Below are 21407 nucleotides of genomic sequence, written 5' to 3' on the forward strand. Positions count from 1 at the left end.
AAATGTAACATAATACTTCCTTGAGATAAATGTATAGTATATATCAGGTGCCTCAAAGAGAGCTCAGGTTCTCAACTGGTTCAGCCATGTTAATATTGTTATTATTATCCACTCTGTATCTGTATTTTTCTGGCTAAATAAACTGTTACAATTCAACAATAAACTGTTACAGTAGTATTACAAGAGATAATAAGTACAGCTAGCTTGCACAAACCATATATACAAGTGCAAGTAAATTAATAAAAAAATATTAAAATGCCGATGACATTTTAATATTGATGTGCACAATATTTCGGATGCAACTTTATGCAGAAGTAAAATCTACAACTTATGTATTGATATTGATATTGAAACAGTTTATTTAGCCATAAAACGCAGATACAGAGTCGATAATAATAACAACATTAATATGGCTGAGCCACTTGAGAGCCTGAGCTCTCTTGAAGGCACCTAATAATAATGAACATTTGCCTCAAGGAAGTATTGTCATCTGGAATAGTACACGTAACATGGTGGTAGAAAGAACATATCAAATTGTTACCACGGTTATCACTTCGTTATTTATTTTTTTTTTTTTTTACATTTATAATTTAAGTATAAACATATTTTACAATATGATAAGGGAGGGAAGCAGTACAACATGTGTTGGAACAGGAGGACAGAACTGTCAGTTTCATGTTTAGTCGGGAAATATAATTGTTGCAATGGTAATTTCTATCTATCTACATGACAATCTATGATATAATGGTTTTGGTAGTACAATATAAGCAGGAATATAAAGTAGGTATTACAAAATTATTAATACTTAGACAATAGATATTTTTTAAGAGATGATTTAAAGGACGGGAGCGTAATCTTTGCTCGGGTGGTGGGGGTAAGTTGTTCCACACCTTCACACCGTGATATATTCTGGAGGCCTGGAACCTCTGGGTGTCTTAAGTTATATCTCTGATTATTCCGGAACTGGAAATAATTATTGCCAATCAAGTGATTGACAGATTTGTAAACAAATACGGCACAGCAGTAGGTGTTAATATCCTCTAATTTTAACATTTTCAATTTAGCTAATTGTTCGTTAGTGTAATCATTTTTTTTTTTTTTTCAAGAAGTCATTGTCCGCACAACTCTCTTCTGTGCATTAATCAGGATTTGTGTTTTTGAAGAGCCAGAGGCCCCCATAGTGTGTAACATTGTATCAAGTGTTGTTAAACAAGATCATAATATTTCTTTCATTGCTGCAAGAGTGAGTGACGGACGAGTGTGATACAGGATGCCACACTGTTACTTGACTTTACTGTGAATGGCTTGTATGTCGTTTTTCCAGCTAAATTTCTCATCAACAACATCCCCAAGGAATTTAGTATTTTGTTCACGTTTGAGGACTGTATTATCAAGGTGCAGGGGGGTCCAAATCTGGGGTGTTGGTTTTTCCTTCTATAGAAGATTGTGTTGTGTTTTTTTCGAGGTTTAAGGTCAGTTTATTATGTATTATCCAGGTCGTGACTTTAGTCAATTCAGTGTTCATAGTTCTCATCAAGGAATTAAGATCTGAGTTGCTGGCATAGAGTTTACTATCGTCTGCAAATAATTTGTATTTTATGAGTGTGCTGGAGTGGACTATATCGTTTATGTACAAGAAGAACAGTACAGAACCGAGAATAGAACCTTGAGGGACGCCATACAAAGTTGGTGAGGAGTCAGATTGATGATTATAATAGCAGAAATACTGTTTCCTGTTAGACAGATATGAGGTTAACCAATTGTGGGATAAGCTCTTAGCGCCATAATGTTCAAGCTTTGACAGGAAGATGTTATGGTTGACAGTATCAAAGGTTTTAGAGAGGTCCAGAAATATTCCAGCTTTGAACTGACTGTCATCAAAGGAGTTTAAGATGCCGTCAGTTAAGGATAGCAGAGCACTATAGATTGACCTTCTAGCTCTAAATCCAAACTGAGAGTCTGCAAGGATGTTGTAGTGGACGTCTCCCCTACAAACTGCGTATCGCATTCCAATGTGCCGCCTCCCCTAGCAACCAAGCGAGAGCTGTCCCCAGATGTTACCGTATCTTAGCAACGGAACTAGTCACCGGCTACTTCTCGGGTTTTCCCAACATGACTCATAGAGGACTGGCGGCTGCTGCTGGGTGTATATAAGCTCTGTCTCGCCATTGAGATTCATTCTGACCATTCTATCTGAACAAGCAACACCTCCTCCTCTGCCGCTGCCTGGCGACCCTCGCCTCTCCTCCGCCTGCCTGGCGGTCCTCGCTCCCGCCAGCGAGCATGTCCTTCTCTGAGCTTCCTCACCAACCAACTCTCATTCTGCCCATTTTCCTGAACAAGCAACACCTCCTCCTCTGCCGCTGCCTGGCGACCCTCGTCCTCCTCGCCTGCCTGGCGGTCCTCGCTCCCGCCAGCGAGCATGTCCTTCTCTGAGCTTCCTCACCAACCAACTCTCATTCTGCCCATTTTCCTGAACAAGCAACATCTCCTCCAGCAAGCTCCACGCTGTTAACATTTCATTCAACCAGGAGGCCAGCAACAGGCAACACCTTCTCTAACGAAGCTCCTGCACATCTACCTCCTTCAACACGATACTCACCGAACGTCTTCTACTGAGCTGCTCCCCACCACACGGCATCTCCAGCACCAGACTGTCTATCATATAACTTATATATATTATATAAGAAAACCACATTAGAGTTTCCTTCCATCCTGAGTGCTAGACAACTTTAATATCTCGAGACCCCTACAATGGTGACTCCCGGAGATTAGCACTCACACAGGATGGAGGAGACACTGATCACGCTCCCAGTCTTCAAGCAGACACCGGCTCCTCTTCCTGCCCCACGCACCACAATCTGACGACCCCAGCACACCCGTCCTGCCTCAGCCGCCGACCCCGGCCCAGCAGCAACCCCTGATGCGGCCTCTGTTCCTGAATCCAGACCCACACACACCCCTCTTTTCTCCCTCAGGTACTCCCTGCTAATGTCCTGCACCCTGCTGCTGTCGTGGACCCAGCTGCTGTCACGAGCCCTAATCCGCTTCTGCTGACCCAGCCCCTGCTCCTGATCCAGGCCCACACACACCCCAACAGGCGCATCTGACGACCCTGTACCTGTCGTGAGGGAAGCACAACATTCATCGCCTCCACACACCCTTTTTCTCCCTTCTCCCACAGATCGTGTGTATCTAGACAGTTGTATTTCAGCGATCGGCTCATCACGCCATCGCCGTTGTCTCACATGAGGCATGCACCGCCCGGTCTTCCTCACATGTGCTAAGCAACTCTACAAACAACAAGTCTCCTACACCGCCTGGAGGGGAGGGGGAGTATTGTAGTGGACGTCTCCCCTACAAACTGCGTATCGCATTCTAATGTGCCGCCTCCCCTAGCAACCAAGCGAGAGCTGTCCCCAGATGTTACCGTATCTTAGCAACGGAACTAGTCACCGGCTACTTCTCGGGTTTTCCCAACATGACTCATAGAGGATTGGCGGCTGCTGCTGGGTGTATATAAGCTCTGTCTCGCCATTGAGATTCATTCTGACCATTCTTCTTGAACAAGCAACACCTCCTCCTCCGCCGCTGCCTGGCTGCCTTAGCTCCTCCTCGCCTGCCTGGCGGTCCTCGCTCCCGCCGGCGAGCATGGCGACCCACCAGCTGTCCTTCCCTGAGCTTCCTCACCAACCAACTCTCATTCTGCCCATTTTCCTGGACAAGCAACATCTCCTCCAGCAAGCTCCACGCTGTTAACATTTCATTCAACCAGGAGGCCAGCTACAGGCAACATCTTCTCTAACGAAGCTCCTGCACATCTACCTCCTTCAACAAGCTACTCACCGAACGTCTCTACCGTGCAGCCCCTCACCACACGGCATCTCCAGCATCAGACTGTCTATCATATAACTTATATATTATACAAGAAAACCACATTAGAGTTTCCTTCCATCCTGAGTGCTAGACTACATTAATATCTCGATACCCCTACAATGTTATTGACACTGAAGAAGGAATTTAGTCTACTACATACTAGCTTCTCCAGTATCTTACTTAAGGCTGGGAGGACTGATATGGGGTGGTAATTCTTGAAAAGACCTTTATCCCCAGATTTTTCTATATGCTGGGTGAACTTTAGCAATTTTCAGCTTATCCGGAAAGACACCGATAGCGTAGGAGGAGTCACAATTGTGTAAGAGAGCAGGTAGTAATTAAGAGGATACTTTATTAATGATGCTCACTGGTATATTGTCGTCGCCTGCTGCTGCATCTTTGGACATTTTTATAATGGTCAATAATTTATCTGCTGTAACAGAGAATAAGAATAGCTCATTTTGCTGTCTGTTTTGCAGGTAGGCTCTAAATTTCTGATGGTGATTAGGGATGCTCTCTGCAAGATTTTTGCAAACAGTGACAAAATAGTCATTGAAATGGTTGGTAATGAGGGAGGGATCAGTTACAACTGAATCATTTATCATAAAATTTGAGTCGGGAGCCGAAGGTTGAGTGTTCCTATTCTGAATAGAATTGATGATATTCCAGGTTTTCTTACTGTTGCCTGATGCTGACTGGAGCTTATTTGTATAATACCTACGTCTGGCATTTCTAACTGCAAATTTTATTTGGAGTTTGTGTTTTTCTTTTATCATTGCCTTGATTTAACTTGTAATATACGGTTTGGAGATACAGTAGATACAGTTTTTACTAACATAGTCTTGATGGAGAAGCATTTATCAAAGCAAGCATTGAAGATGCAAGAGAAGTTACAGCAGCTCACGTTAGGGTTGTCGGAGACATAGAGAAGATCCCACTTAACAATCATTAAATTGTTTTCAAACAGGAGTCTCTGTATTTTTTACACTCCACTAGACTCCAGATTTTGTGGCTGTTTTACACATGGCAAAAACTGGAAGTGATCTGAGATATTGTTATAAATAATTCCACTTGCAAAATTGTTAGGAATGTTGTAAGTCCAGATATGATCTATCACAGTGACAGGGGTGGCAAATACTCCGGTGGGTTTGGTTATTGTGTTGAAGAAGAGCTTAGAATGACAGGTAGCAAGAAGGTCTTACCTAGGTGTCCGTTTCTGATTTCAATAGATCAAGGTTGAAATCTCCTGTAATGAAGCAAAGTTTCCGCTCCGAACTTATGACAGAGATAAGCTCCGATAATTTATCAAGAAAGTTCCTTACATTAGTGTGGAGTCTTTTATAGATTCTACTAGGATATTTCGTGTGTCGTTACGTAATTCAGTGAAAACACTCTCCAGGAGCTCCTCCTAAACCTTTAAATCAACATATAGTGCAACACCACCACTATGTCGTGACATATTGATGCAGTGTCTATTATAATTAGGGATGTTATACAAATGTACAATATCGTTAGTGAGTTTGGTCTCACAGAACTCAAGCACATCAAATTTGTGGGCATTAGAAGATATACCCTGATCTATAAAGGTGAAGTGGAATACTACTAATGTTATGGCTAATTAAAGAGAAGGAATGAGGTAGCATGAGGCTGGAGCTAAACTCAGGAGAGTCAGGAAGGTAATATTTACAAATGGGGTTGGTGTAACCCCGTAATATCGTGTACATCAGTGGGAAGCAAGTAAGGGCTCACCTTTTTTTTCTGTCCACGTGTACTACGTCTGTTATTTGTGTATTAAGCTTAAATATTTTAAATTTGTTGCTTTGCTCTTTGGCAGTTATCAGAAAAAGTCCTGAAAATTTGGGTGAAAATTTTGAGATGTTTTGAGGTTCTCTTATCATTACAGCGTCTGCTATTCCGAGCTTGATAGGCATAGCCTGTCTGTGCTGTTTGTATATCATTTCATTGTGTGATGCTACTAAATGCTTATGCATTTTTCCATGAATTTTTGTAAAGACATTGATTTGCTACTTCGCATAATCGTTCATATTATACGAGTATACATGTTCCAATCCCGGTACATCGTAGGGTATTCTTTTATCGACCCCAAATACGATATAAAAGAGCAATTTGCCTGTTCAACTATACAGTATATCGATCCATTGGTGGATGCTGATATCTAGGGTAGCCAATCTTCCCATGCTATGTACATCGGAATCACTAGAGGGCGGAGAATCTCAAGGATTTTTCGATTAGTCCTCTCAACCAGGCCATTCGAGCTGTGGTGGAGCTTTGTCGAGTGCCATACTGTTGGAATAATGTTGCTAGAACATGATTCATAAACTCCGATCCATTATCAGACAAAAGAACCTTCGCTGTAGTGAACGGACGCGTCACTGAAGCAAATGCTGCCGTCTCCGCGGACTTATCCAGCAATGAGACCAGAACCATAAATATGGAGAAATGACCAACACATACAAGTATGTAGGAGGAACCGTGGTGGCTCTTAGGCATTTGCAATAAATCTATTGCTACTGTTTCAAACGGGCATTCTGGCGTTGGGCACTCGAGAATTGATGCTGGAGGCATCGTCTCTCCTTTGTGTTGCGCACCCTATAAACACTTAGCAATGTGTTGCTCGGTGTTTGTTTTTTCATCGTAAGATTTTTTTATTTCCGCAAGGCATTTGTCACGCCAGGGATATATTGTAGTCCGCAAAACATTTCTTATGTTCGTGATTAATTGTAATTCCGGAAAGCATTTCTTATGCTCTAGATTAATTGTATTGGAGTCATATTGTAGTACACAGTGCGTACACCATCTCATAGATTATATCAGGTACGATAATATGGGAGCAATAACTAACACTTTCCGTTGAGCGGTGCAGCATCTTACCGCATTTCAAAAGGAGGCAACTAATCATCCCATGCTATTTGCTTTTGGATTAACTTATGTCTGAAATTCTTTAGGATTTTAACGATTATTCCTCATTCCTGATTCGAAAGCAAAAGTTACTTATGTCCTACTGCTACTTGTCGTTGAGTTAAAGTATAAGGTAATCCTATTGTTGGGAATTTGGAATAGTGATTTACACATGCACATTGGTGGTAGGGCTGCTAGTCCTGTGGTAACATTTAGTAAGTGAAAATACGAGACTCTACTCTGTAGCTGCAATAAAATACCACGGCTACACTGTCAAATACCGGAATAAATTAATTAAGATTACTATTTAGTTTTAAAAATCGGAGTAGTCTGTGCATTGTGGATATCTTGGTATAAGTGTTTCACAGAGGGATTATGAATTTTCACATAATAAATGAATTGGCTAAAAACATTTTCCTAACTCTATTGTCTGTGCATATTGTCACTCGAAATAACAGTCATGTTTGATAGCCTGGACAAACTATCATATAACAAGTAAAACTGTTTCCTTAGCTTCAGATTTGGTCATTCCTTGGATGCCTAAGTATCTATAGTAGATTACATCATGATGATTGTGATACACGGGTACCTAGTGACAGCACTAGGATCCCGCTTCCTCTATCAAGGAATAAACAATTAAAATTGAATTGATGATTGTGAGTCTTGAGATAAACGTAGCCTACTAAATAAAATGCGTTGTTGTATTAATTAGTTGCTAGAAGATGCTAAAACATTTGCCCGTGGTTGGATGCTATTATCTACTACGCTGTTCTCGTGTGAGAGTCATAGCTCGTCTTTACCCAATGAGTATCATCGCTTGTCTCTGCCAAAGACTAATTAAACCAAGACAACCCATGAGCGGGAGGCGGAGCTAATTATGTGACATCATAGGGCCGCAGTCGAAGAAAACGGTAGATAGGTAGGACTCTTATATTATCACAGGTGAGACCACCTCACTATATTAGAAGATATCCTAGCCATATTTCCTGATTTTCTCATTCCCCCAAATAAAAACCTAACCAACAACCCCCTCCCCATATCAAAAACCTAACATACCCAACCTTTACCTAACATACCCAACCTTTACCTAACATACCCAACCTTTACCTAACATACCCAACCTTTACCTAACATACCCAACCTTTACCTAACATACCCAACCTTTACCTAACATACCCAACCTTTACCTAACATACCCAACCTTTACCTAACATACCCAACCTTTACCTAACATACCCAACCTTTACCTAACATACCCAACCTTTACCTAACATACCCAACCTTTACCTAACATACCCAACCTTTACCTAACATACCCAACCTTTACTAACAATTCCACCCAAGATAAAAATAACCCAACTCAACCATCCACTGACACACCCTACCACTCCTCCCAAATAAAAAACCTAACGTACCCATCCCAAACTAACATACAGTTAACTTGGACGCCTCCCTTAGCCAATGAGGTCGGGGAGGGGGTGCATAGTACCTGTACACAAGCCCTCACTCAAGGAATGGGGCTATCCTTGTAGAAGAAGTGACGCCAATTAGGTCCCGTGAAGAGCGCACAATACCTACTAAAGCCCACCCCGCAAATGCAGAAGGCCTGTATAAGCCCACGGGGAAAAAATAAAAAAATATAGAATATAAATAAATAATCAATTAAATAAATAAATAAATAAATAAATAAATAAATGAAATAAAATAAAATAAAATAAATAACCCAACTCAACCAACCACTAACCAAACCTACAATCCTCCCAAAACAAAAACTTAACATACACCCCCCCCAAAAAAATCTACTCCTCCAACCACAAATCCATACCTACAATCCTCCCAAGAAACTCATCATACCTGACCTAACTAACAATTAACCCCCCCTACAAAAAACACTAACTCAACTCAACCATCCATATATATATATATATATATATATATATATATATATATATATATATATATATATATATATATATATATATATATATATATATATATAAATATAAATAAAAAATAAAATGAAATAAAAATAAAAATAAATAAAATAAAATACCAACCAACTCCTAAACAGAACCCCCTGACAAAGCCGCACAGAAATACTTACAATTCTCCAGAAGCAACCCAAACATACCCAACCTCAGTGACAACCCCTCTCAATAAAAACGACCTAACTCATTATCCCTTAACAAAACTATCACTCCACAAGTCAACTTACCGACCCCAAAAGCCCAGCCCCCAATTAAAGCCAACCAACGTCTATACACAACAACCCCCCCAAACAAAACCTAACATACTGTACACTCATGAAACAAAAAAACAAAGAACAAAAAACAAAAACAACAAAAAACTCTTCCTAATCTCCGTTCATCATTTCACAAGAAAGCTCAAATCTGTCTCCTGCTTTCAGTAAAAAAAATTATCCTACGATACGATCATCCTTCCTTGCTATGAACACTTTGACATTTCAAGCTCAAAGATTCAAAACTCATCCTCCAACTCGCTCTGTTCCTCTTTGACATACCTCAAAGACTTTACCTTCACCTTTCTTCAAACAACTCTACAACTAACCTACATTCCGTTTTCCCTTCGTTGTTTTTCTTTGAGTGAGTTTTTTTTAAGTTTAACAAATTTATTGACAAAGCTTGGAGTACAGTTTGCCTATTCTGAGTAATTCAGTTAGGTCTTGACACTGAGGGTGTTATTACTTCCCACTGTCACGCAGGACAGAGGTTCATACACAAAGAAATACATCATATTCATTAACAGTATGTATATATATATATATATATATATATATATATATATATATATATATATATATATATATATATATATATATATATATATGCAAGTAAATCACTGTAGGTGCGTGATTACATTTCAGGGTGAGATTAGTCTGTACTCACCCTGAAGATGTGAATTACACGAAAGCGCTTGGGAACTGTGTTTTCTTTCTTTGGTTGTATATATATATATATATATATATATATATATATATATATATATATATATATATATATATATATATATATATATATATATATATATATATATATATATATACTGCTTTCAGTATACTGGTGGTCAAGAGGTAGCCCCTGGTCACAGTCATGGGCTCGCTGGGTTCGAATTCTTAAGTGCTTGATTGTATGTAAGTCCGTTTGGGCAATGAAATGTCTATATATATATATATATATATATATATATATATATATATATATATATATATATATATATAGATCAGATTCATGTGGGTGATGTCACTGTTCACTGCCAAGCAGGACAGAGGTTCTTACACAAAGAAATACATCATATTCATTAGCAGTGTTTATGTAGGTCAGTCATGTGGGTGATGTCACTGTTCACTGCCATGCAAGACAGTGGTTCATATACATTGGACGTCATATTCTAATTGAAGACTAATCAGTGTGGGCTAGCAAATTTGGGATAAACAGCAAGAATGTCCCCAAGCACCCCCGATTCAGTGTAGTAATTACAAAATTCATGATACAATAAGCCAGGTGGCCTGAAGTCTTTGACAGTGTCACATTCACTAATATAATGTTCAAGTGTATGCTTTAAAGGTTTATCACAAAGTTTACATGCTGAGTGTTCCGGTATGGGTACAGAGTTACTAACTTGCCAGATGTGTCTGTATCCTAGCCTAATTCTGGCCACGACTACATCACATTGTCTGGTTTTGTCCTTATGCTGGCCATACCGGTACCTCTCATCACAAAATTTGTCATATTTACTACTGCTACAACTGCCAGGTCTCTCTGCATTTCTCAGTTCTTCAGTGAGTGGTGTCCGTGCAGCCAGCCCCCTGTGCTTTTCGGCTTGCGCCGGGGCGGTTCTTCCTCCGCTTCACCTGACGACAACAACCATATATATATATATATATATATATATATATATATATATATATATATATATATATATATATATATATATATATATATATATATATATATATATATATATATATATATATATATATATATAACCCACAGAATTATTAACCTTCAAATGACATGACATCAATATCGATATTCAGATAAACAGAAGCAGAAATAGACATATAGTTACCCATTTATATCAAGCTATATTATACATCCTATTTATTTACATACTAGCAGAAACGCCGCCCTCCAGACGGCTCATCCGCTAGGCCACGGTAGGACACCACCCTCCGGGAGGCTCCACATTGTCTCACTGTTCAGTCCCCAAAACTTCTTCTTCCATCAATAGTTCATTAACGGTGTATGTAAATTCCACCATGTTTTTTCACTACAACGGTACAGCAAAGTATATATTTTTATTATTAAACTTTTATTATTTTATTGTCTAATCATCACTACATATAACACCACCCATCATCACTACATATAACATCATCCATCATCACTACATATAACAACATCCATCATCACCACATATAACACCATCCATCATCACTACATATAACACCATCCATCATCACTACATATAACACCATCCATCATCACCACTGATCTGTAAAGTAGTTTCCGAGATTCTCGTGCGGACACACAGACAAACAGACATACTTCTTTGTTTTATATAGATGGATACCGTCGAATTTCAGTACAGACTAATAAAAAATATGATATACTTTATCTCTAATTAAATAAAAAAAAAAGGGCTACTTACGGGGTTATACACTTGACTGGCATATTTATAAGTTCTTCTCGAACAAGCAGAAGCTCGCTATTTTTCAGTTATTTATTATTATCTTTTACATAAACTCTTACTCAACGTTGAGTAGTATCTGTTTAAGGTGTAATATTCTTAGCTTAGATCACCTAAACTCTGACTTCATCACTCACGTCACCACAAGTCAAGGCCCTAGACAGAGACTGACGCTGAATATCTTTAGTTTATCCTTGTATGTGAGCTGCCACGTTCACTGGCCTCAGGGGTTGTAATTGTGCATAGAAAATGGTGCAGGTGAGGGTAAACTGCACAGATAGACCATTTGTGTGTTTTCAACAATAACACTACCACCAACATCAACATATGAAAATGTTTGGACTAGACCATTTGTACAAAGTTGAGACACAACAGCACTTCCTACCAACCTGGCGGACAGTTCCCGTCGCTATCATAATACCGATATATCCGCCTAAAAGATTAATTATACAAAGTATTTATCTCCAACACACTGCCAAAGTGAGAGCTCTTGAACACATACACACTCTACAGACTGATGATAATATCACACAGACCATCTACACTGATGGATCTCTTAATACTGCCTGTGGGAGGGCTGGAAGTGCTATCGTTGTAACTCAACCTAACAGTAATACAATTGAGAAAGGAGTTAGAATTAACAACTGGGCATCCACTCTACAAACTGAATTAGTTGCCATACTCACAGCCATTAAATTTATTGAAACCACTCTCACTGACAGTATCATCATCAATGCTTCTCTATCCTCACTACTTGCCCTTGACACCCTCAACTTGTCTCTGAAGCCAGACACAAACACTGTATACGTACCTTGTTGACCAGGATGTCAAGATCTAATTGCTGTGGATCCCCTTTCCCATAGGCCTCACAGAACATGACAGAATTGATACCCTCACCAAACTCGCGTCTAACAGACATTGTTGAATATATTCTGGGTCTGTCAAAAACAACCCTTAAAACTGTAATTAGGAAAGAACTTATTGATGAATTTGACGCAAGCAAAAAGTGCAAACAGGCATTAGTCAATCCATTGTTTACCATGATGAGATGTATCAAGTGAAACATGTATATGGAGCAAGTAACAAGATCAATAGATTACAAGATGTTGTAACTTCTAGACTAAGGTTGGGATATAAGTACCTCTAGCAGTATATCCGTCAAATAGATGTGAACAAAACTAAATGTTAAGTGTGTGTGGTCAAATAAATATATGACCACACACTCGAACAGTGCGTTCTCGACTGCGTGAAGATAATTTTTTTTTAGAGACAAGTCCAATCACACTGTGTGTGAAATGGCACAACACTTTCTCTCTAATGGCACGATAGCCGAAATATTAAAATTTTATTCCCTTTTTTGCACTAAGTAGCTATATCATTTCCCATGTATGGAACCAAACACACAATGTGCTTGAATACCTCTCACGCAAATTTGAATAACAAACTGTGCGGACAAACCTATTGCCTCACGCAGTTGCGAATAAGAATTTTTTGTTTTTGTTTTTATCTCACCATCCACAATTTTTTGCTGGACAACTACCAGTTCTGGTAAATTTGTTGACTACTTTATCTAGGTTACGAATCCTTTCTTTTTTAATTCATTCTGCTACCCTAGTCGAAGCTTCATTCAAAGCTAATCTCGAAATGTCGAGATACTAACTCCTAACTCCAGGTCGAAGCTTCACTCCCTTCATTCACATTAACACTAAACTAGTAAACTACATTAGCCATCCATAGTTACACGTTACACTATTGCACCCAGTGCTTTTTAATACAGTAAATAACTTTATTATTACAGTATTATTAATCTCTTCATGCAGTTCTAAAAATGCTGAATATTCTTTAAAAAAATAAATATACTGTACTTAATTGTAGGCACCCCCCCCCCCTCCCCCTATGTGTGTGCTCCTGAGTATAGTGTATATTATGGTATATATTTACATTATACATCGCAATTAATATAATAGTCAAAATGTAATAATAATATGTAATATCATAGTCTTACCAACCGGGCCATTTTGAAAAGAATTAGGGTTCTTCAAGAGTGAGGTGCTTCCCCGTTTGGAGTACCGCCTGGTCCCCGAGATATGCTAGCGGCTGTCAGTTGATTGAAAATGTCCAAAAGAGGGTCGGTCACCAGATTGGTGCCTGCACTACGGTACCTGTTACCCAGAGAAATTCCAACGCCTGAAATTACCTAGCTTATACTATAGGCTGGCAAGGGATGACTTAATTGAAGGTTATAAATACATCAAAGGGCATTAATCAGTCGAGTGTTCATACTTGGAGCTGGCGGATGCCCGCCCCTCTATGGGTCACAGCTCAAGGCTGAAGAAGCCACAAATTCGGAAAATTGTCAGGGCAAACTTTTTCGGGAAGAGAAATGTAAACCCTTGGAACAATCTACCAGAGAGGTTGTGACAGCACCAAGCGTGAGCTCATTCAAGACTAGACTTGACCAATACTGGCGCAGGTACAGATACATTCTGGAGCCAGCACAAGCAGTACTTGCCAAGAGTGTGTAACAGATTCAAATTCAAATTCAAAACATTTATTGACAAATGCATTAAAAGGAGCTGGTTAGTATGCTAACTAACCCGCCCAAAACTATTCTTAACAAGAGCTCTTTAATATTGTACTAAACATAAATCAGATATGGATACAACAAATAGATGTGCATAAAATCTACAAATTTATGTTAAACTTACAGAATATTTTCATAATAATCTTAACCATATTTTTGTTTAGTAAATAACAAATCATCCCTGTAATATCAGTAATACCATCACCCCTAAATTCTGATAAACAGTAACATTCCATAATGTAATGTATGGGACTGTAGTGGACGTCTCCCCTACAAACTGCGTAGCTGCATCCCACCTGCGACGCCTTCCCTAGCAACCAAACGAGCGGCGTCACCAGATGCTACCGTAACCTAGCAACGGAACCAAACACCGGCGACTTTCTCGGGTTTTCCCAACATGACTCATAGGTGACTCACGGCTGCTGGGTATATAAGCTCTGTCTCTCCATTGAGATTCATTCTGGCCATTCTACTTGAACACGCAACACCTCCTCCTCCGCCGCTGCCTGGCGGCCCTCGCCTCTCCTCCGCCTGCCTGGCGGTCCTCGCTCCCGCCAGCGAGCATGGCAACCCACCAGCTGTCCTCTGAGCTTCCTCACCAACCAGCTCTCATTCTGGCCATTCTACTTGAACACGCAACACCTCCTCCAGCAAGCTCCACGCTGTCCAGCATTCATTCAACCAGGAGGCCCGCAACAGGCAACATCTTCTCTAACGAAGCTCCTGCACATCTACCTCCTTCAACACGCTACTCACCGAACGTCTCTACTGAGCAGCTCCTCACCACACGGCACCTCCAGCACCAGACTGTCTATCATATAACTTATATTATACAAGAAAACCACCTTAGAGTTTCCATCCATCCTGAGTGCTAGACAACATTATACCACGAATTCCTACAAATGGTGACTCCCGGAGATTAGCACTCACACAGGATGGAGGAGACACTGATCACGCTCCCAGTCCTCAAGCAGACACCGGCTCCTCTTCCTGCCCCAAGCACCACATCCTACCGACCCCAGAACACCCGTCCTGCCTCAGGCGCCGACCCCGGCCCAGCAGTAACCCCTGCCGCCCCTAACGCGGCCTCTGTTCCTGAGTGCGGACCCACACACACACCCCTCTTTTCTCCCTCAGGTACTCCCTGCTAATGTCCTGCACCCTGCTGCTGTCGTGGACCCAGCTGCTGTCACGAGCCCTTATCCGCTTCTGCTGACGTAGCCCCTGCTCCTGACCCAGGCCCACACACACCCCAGCAGGCGCATCAAAAGACTTATGAGACAGAGAGACAGAGCCTTTCATCTCAATGACCACATCCGCTACAGGTCCCTTCGCAACCGAGTCATCCGCGAAATATGCACTGCAAAGAAGTCCCACTACCCAACCAAATTACAACACCTGAAGCAGACCAACATCAGTCAATGGTATGGTAAGCTTAAAGAACTCTGTGGACTAAACAATAAGATATACCCCCTCCCCTTCCTTAGCCATCTCACTAATGTTGACGCGGCTGAGCAAACAAATAACCATTTCTCTACTATATGCCAGACGCTCCGTCGGCTTGACACAACCACTCTCCCTGCTTACCTACCAGCCCCCCTTCCCACTGACTTAGTAGAAGAATTTGAAGTAGCAAAACGCCTGGACAAACTAAAATTAAAACGCTCTACCACCCCCATTGACTTACCAATGAAACTCTTCAAGGAGTTCTCCCCGGAGCTTGCTAAACCCCTATGCTCCATCATCAATGCTTCTCTCAGTCAAGCCAGATGCTCAGCTGACTGGAAGACCTCTTATGTATCACCAGTGCCCAAGTCAACCAGCCCACAATCCTTAAATCAGCTACGACCTATTGCAATCACCCCAATACCCAGCCTAATCTGTGAAAGTTTTGTGTTCGACTGGGCTTATGCTGATATTGCAGGAGTCGTAGACCCTCAGCAATTTGGCAACATGAAAATTTCCTCCACCACTCACTGTCTTGTCAGCTTTCTCGATTACATATACCGCCATCTTGAGAAACGAAAAACGTCTGTAGCTGTCGCCTTCATTGATTTCACTAAAGCATTCGACCTAGTCGACCACAATATAATCATCAGCAAAGCTATTGACCTCGGGCTTCGGAGAAGTCTTATACCATGGCTTACAGACTTCCTCAGTGACCGACGCCAAGCTGTACGCTTCCGAGGGGCTGTCTCCACCTTTCAGTCACTCACCTGTGGCGTCCCCCAAGGCACCAAGATGGGACCACTCTGCTTCCTTATGCTGCTCATCAATGATGCCCTAAGAAACCCCCTGCTCGCTGGAAATATGTCGACGACTCCACCTGGGATCGGCGTCAACAATTCCTCAACTATACCACCTTCAGGATTTATTGAACAGTCTCCAAAACTGGGCCACCAACAACCATGCGTCACCATCAACCATACCAAGACCATGGTTGCACATCAACCTCTCCTCCGACATCCCACCTCCTTCCATTACTCTAGGTCCGAACACACTCCAGGTTGTAGATTCCACGAAGCTCCTCGGCGTCACCATAGACAACAAACTAAATTGGAAACCACACGTCAGTGAAGTTATCAAATCCTCCAGTTTCCGTCTCCACCTCCTCCGCCGACTCAAGTCCCTCGGAGTTCCTGCACCCGAGCTCCTCAGTGTTTACACAACATTCATACTTCCCAAGCTCACCTATGCCTCCCCACCTGGTCTTCCTCCCTAAATGCCACACAACGTAAACACCTAGAAAAAGTGCAAAAGAGGGCATGCAAGATTATTCTCTCCCCTTCCTACTCCACATATCAAGAAGGGCTCAACACACTGACCCTTTCGACTCTCACTGACCATCACCACGACCTCATCTGCAAATTTGGTAAGAAGCTTCTACACCATCCTCGACACCGGCTCCTACTACCACCTGAGATCCATAGTCCGAGAATTGCTGTTCGACACCACAACCGCATCCAGCCCATACGTGCACGAACTGATCGCTATAAGAACAGCCCAGTCCCAACCATTGTAAAAATTATCAATAACTTGTAATAAACCAGCGTATTCACTCCCAGTAAACACTACTCCTTGCACTGTCACTATGTTGAAATGAACTGTAGTTTGAACTTTTCCCCATATACTTATTATATGTCTTATTTGTGTCACTTATGTTACTTGTATATTATTTGTAATTCGAAACCCATTCCCCAAATATGTAACTGTATATTTTCAGCCTTCTGGCTGCCAAGCTCTTTCAATAAACCGTTAATTATTATTATTTTTTTTATTATTATCTGACGACTCAGTACCTGCCGTGAGGGAAGCACAACATTCATCGCCTCCACACACCCTCTTTTCTCCCACAGGTACTCCCTGCTAATGTCCTGCACCCTGCTGCTGTCGTGGACCCAGCTGCTGTCACAAGCCCTAATCAGCTTCTGCTGACGCAGCCCCTGCTCCTGACCCAGGTCCACACACACCCCAGCAGGCGCATCTGACGACCCTGTACCTGTCGTGACGGAAGCACAACATTCATCGCCTCCACACACCCTTTTTCTCCCTTCTCCCACAGATAGTGTGTATCTAGACAGTTGTAATCAGCGACCAGGCTCATTCGCGCCATCGCCGTTGTCTCACATGAGGCATGCACCGCCCGGTCTGCCTCACATGTGCTAAGCAACTCTACAGACAACAAGTCTCCTACACCGCCTGGAGGGAAGGGGGAGTATTGTAGTGGACGTCTCCCCTACAAACTGCGTAGCTGCATCCCACCTGCGACGCCTTCCCTAGCAACCAAACGAGCGGCGTCACCAGATGCTACCGTAACCTAGCAACGGAACCAAAGACCGGCAACTTTCTCGGGTTTTCCCAACATGACTCATAGGTGACTCACGGCTGCTGGGTATATAAGCTCTGTCTCTCCATTGAGATTCATTCTGGCCATTCTACTTGAGCACGCAACACCTCCTCCTCCGCCGCTGCCTGGCGGCCCTCGCCTCTCCTCCGCCTGCCTGGCGGTCCTCGCTCCCGCCAGCGAGCATGGCGACCCACCAGCTGTCCTTCTCTGAGCTTCCTCACCAACCAGCTCTCATTCTGGCCATTCTACTTGAACACGCAACACCTCCTCCAGCAAGCTCCACGCTGTCCAGCATTCATTCAACCAGGAGGCCAGCAACAGGCAACATCTTCTCGAACGAAGCTCCTGCACATCTACCTCCTTCAACACGCTACTCACCGAACGTCTCTACTGAGCAGCTCCTCACCACACGGCACCTCCAGCACCAGACTGTCTATCATATAACTTATATTATACAAGAAAACCACCTTAGAGTTTCCATCCATCCTGAGTGCTAGACAACATTATACCACGAATTCCTATAGGACTTTACATAGCCACACAGTTTACAAGGAATGCCATCAGTTCTTTCAATATAGTGCCAATAATATTTATATCCAAAGCGTAGTCTCATCACAAATGTATCATACTTAACTTAAGCCTTACCATAAGTAGAACTTGTAGAATTTAAAACTCGAACATAATGTTTCAAACAAGTACTACCTTTGTTCAAAATTTTCCGAATATTGTCCATTTCCCATTGCTGTCGGATTTTTACCATTCCAGATTTTAGTCTTTTAATGCCCAAAATACAATCGTATTCTACAATTTCTTTGCCACACCCTTGCTTAGCCAAATCATCAGCGACCTCATTCATATAAATACCACAATTGAATGGAATCCACATAAAACTAACATCATATCCAAGTGATTTTATGTCATGAATACACTTCTTACATTTTAAAACTGAATCATCATCAAGAGGCACTTTAGAATTTAGAGCAAATATAGCGCTTTGACTGTCAACAAACCCAAAAACTGTCTTTTTCCTCACAAAGGCATTCTTAAGTCCCACATATATAGCAAAAGTTCAGCAGTGGTGCTGGAACTTCTATCCCCAATTCTCTTGGATATTCTTTCTTCAACACTAATACCATATTCAAAAAATTCCCCAATAACAATGCCACATCCGGCCCGATTCCCATTAACTGAACCATCAGAGTACATATGAATAACATTTTCCTTATGGTACTCAGATATTTTCTCAAGGAATATTTGCCGTAACTCAAAAGGATTACATTTTTTTTTTCAAACTCTAGCTTATCCATTCTTACAGCTACACTCTCCATGAACCAAGGTTTCAAATAACCTTTGTTTGGCAAAGGTAAACACAAATCTACAATATTAAATTCACACAACATCTGACAAAGTTTTTTGTATAAGTATTCATCTTAAAATTACTAGTAATTGCATTAGTAAATTTATCAACAGCAGACTTCAGATAACCATCACAACGCCTAATAAGCCTTAGAGTAGAAATGACAGTCAACTCTCTAATTCTGTGTATTATGCTCGGGACATTTAGCTCCATCCTCATAATCTCTATTCTACAAAGAAGTTTAAGCTCTTGAACGACTGTACCAACACCAAGGACGAGTTGCATAACCTGGGTGACACCGATAGCCAGAGCGACGACGACGAGGAACAAGAGTTGGCGGATCAAGAAGTTCGCGTCAAACAGTTTTGGAGAAATTTAACGTCAAGAAAGCTGTTGACTTTTTGGTGGAGGCATGGGATCAGCTGTCTGTAGCAACGATTCGTCACGCATGGCGGCATGTGTTGCAAGGTATCCCAGGTGGGAGGCAGAGTCAACCTGTGACTGGTGAGGTTCAGTCTGTTGCAGTGGCAGTGGACCTTGCCAGAGAAGCTGCGCAGAGTGTTACAGCTGCAGGCTTCTCCGAGACCACCAACGACGACATTATGGAGGTGATAAGGGATCCTGAGGTGACTGCCGACGATCTGTTAGAAGACGATCAGAGAAGAACACAAGTTAACGCATGGTAATGTTAAGGATGCCATTGAGTGTGCAGAGAAACTGAAGCTCATCCTTTCCGACAACCCTGACGATAACCGCTATGAAGTCTTCAATAACCAGCTGTTGCACACTATGGAGCCGTACATCAAGGTGTATCACTACAACATCAACACAAGCCGTCAGCGTAACATCACGGACTTCTTCTCCCGCAACCCACCACAGCCAGCCCAAGCCAGTGATAGTGACAGTGATCGTGACTTTGGGGGATTTGTCAGGGACATCCTGACAACTATGGTGGATAGTGATGGTGATTCACCTGAGGGCCAGTAATCTGCCCTCTGCCTCGGAACCAGCCGCCATTCCCGTACGCCGACCTATCTCTTCTACTAACATAAGTGTTAAACCTAACCAAACCTTGATTTTTTCTAACCTACCCTAACGTAAGTGTTAGACCTTGATTTTTTCTAACCTAACCAAACCTTACGTAAGTGTTAAACCTTGATTATTTCTAACCTAACCTAACCTGACGTAAGTGTTAAACCTTGATTTTTCTTTTACCTTGTACAGTATAATATTCTCTTATTGATATGTCTCTTCTATATTATGTGTGTGTGTGTGCACACCATCATAAAATTAAGATGTTATTTTTACTACAACATAGGTATTGTGTCGGTATTTTGTCGGAAAAAGTGGAGTTTGGGGATGGGCCCAGTCTCTATTTCAATTAATCCCATATGTTCTGTTATTTCATTTACGCATTTCTCGTTTTACGCGGTACTCCGCGGGTTCAATTGACCACGTAAATGAAGACCCAACTGTACAGTAGTGCATAATCAAGTCTACCCCCATTAACATGTGTCGGCTCACCAGCTCCAAGAACCTTAGCATCTTCTATAGAGTAAGATTTTTTTAGAACCATTCCATTGTGATTTTGAGAGCTTCTACTGCCAAGATTGTTATGCCTAGCGTTCAAATCACCAATTAGTAAACAATCATCAGCAAAAATAATGTCAGGTAGATCACCAACTGTCAATAAATCAGCATGCACATAAGCATTAATAATGAACAGTGTAGTGTAGGGTTTCGTGATATAATGTGGTCTAGCACTCAGGATGGATGGAAACTCTAAGGTGGTGGTTTTCTTATATAATATAAGTTATATGGTAGACAGTCTGGTGCTGGAGATGCCGTGTGGTGAGGAGCTGCTCAGTGGACACGTTCGGTGAGTAGCGTGTTGAAGGAGGTAGATGTGCAGGAGCTTCGTTAGAGAAGATGTTGCCTGTTGCTGGCCTCCAGGTTGAATGAGAACGGGACAGCGAGGAGCTTGCTTGGAGGAGGTGTTGCGTGTTCAGGAACCGAGAGCAGAATAAGAGAGCTGGTTGGTGAGGAAGCTCAGAGAAGGACAGCTGGTGGGTCGCCATGCTCGCCGGCGGGAGTGAGGACCGCCAGGCGGGAAA

The 21407-nt window shown here is 41.7% G+C and overlaps 1 protein-coding gene across 1 annotated transcript in view; it reads right to left on the minus strand.

The window, feature by feature from the left end:
* Window positions 1–12424, minus strand: part of LOC121873353 — a 146227-nt gene extending 133803 nt beyond the window's left edge. The window contains exons 1-2 of the mRNA XM_042376903.1: window positions 12317–12424; window positions 11568–11584 (exon numbers count right to left, since the gene is read on the minus strand). Of these exons, the coding sequence (XP_042232837.1) occupies window positions 11568–11584; window positions 12317–12424 (125 nt within the window). The remainder of the gene's footprint in view (window positions 1–11567; window positions 11585–12316) is intronic.
* Window positions 12425–21407: the final 8983 nt, after the last annotated feature.

This window comes from Homarus americanus, unplaced genomic scaffold (genome assembly GCF_018991925.1).
Source record: "Homarus americanus isolate GMGI-L3 unplaced genomic scaffold, GMGI_Hamer_2.0 scaffold32929, whole genome shotgun sequence".
Classification (NCBI taxonomy): Eukaryota; Metazoa; Arthropoda; class Malacostraca; order Decapoda; family Nephropidae; genus Homarus; species Homarus americanus.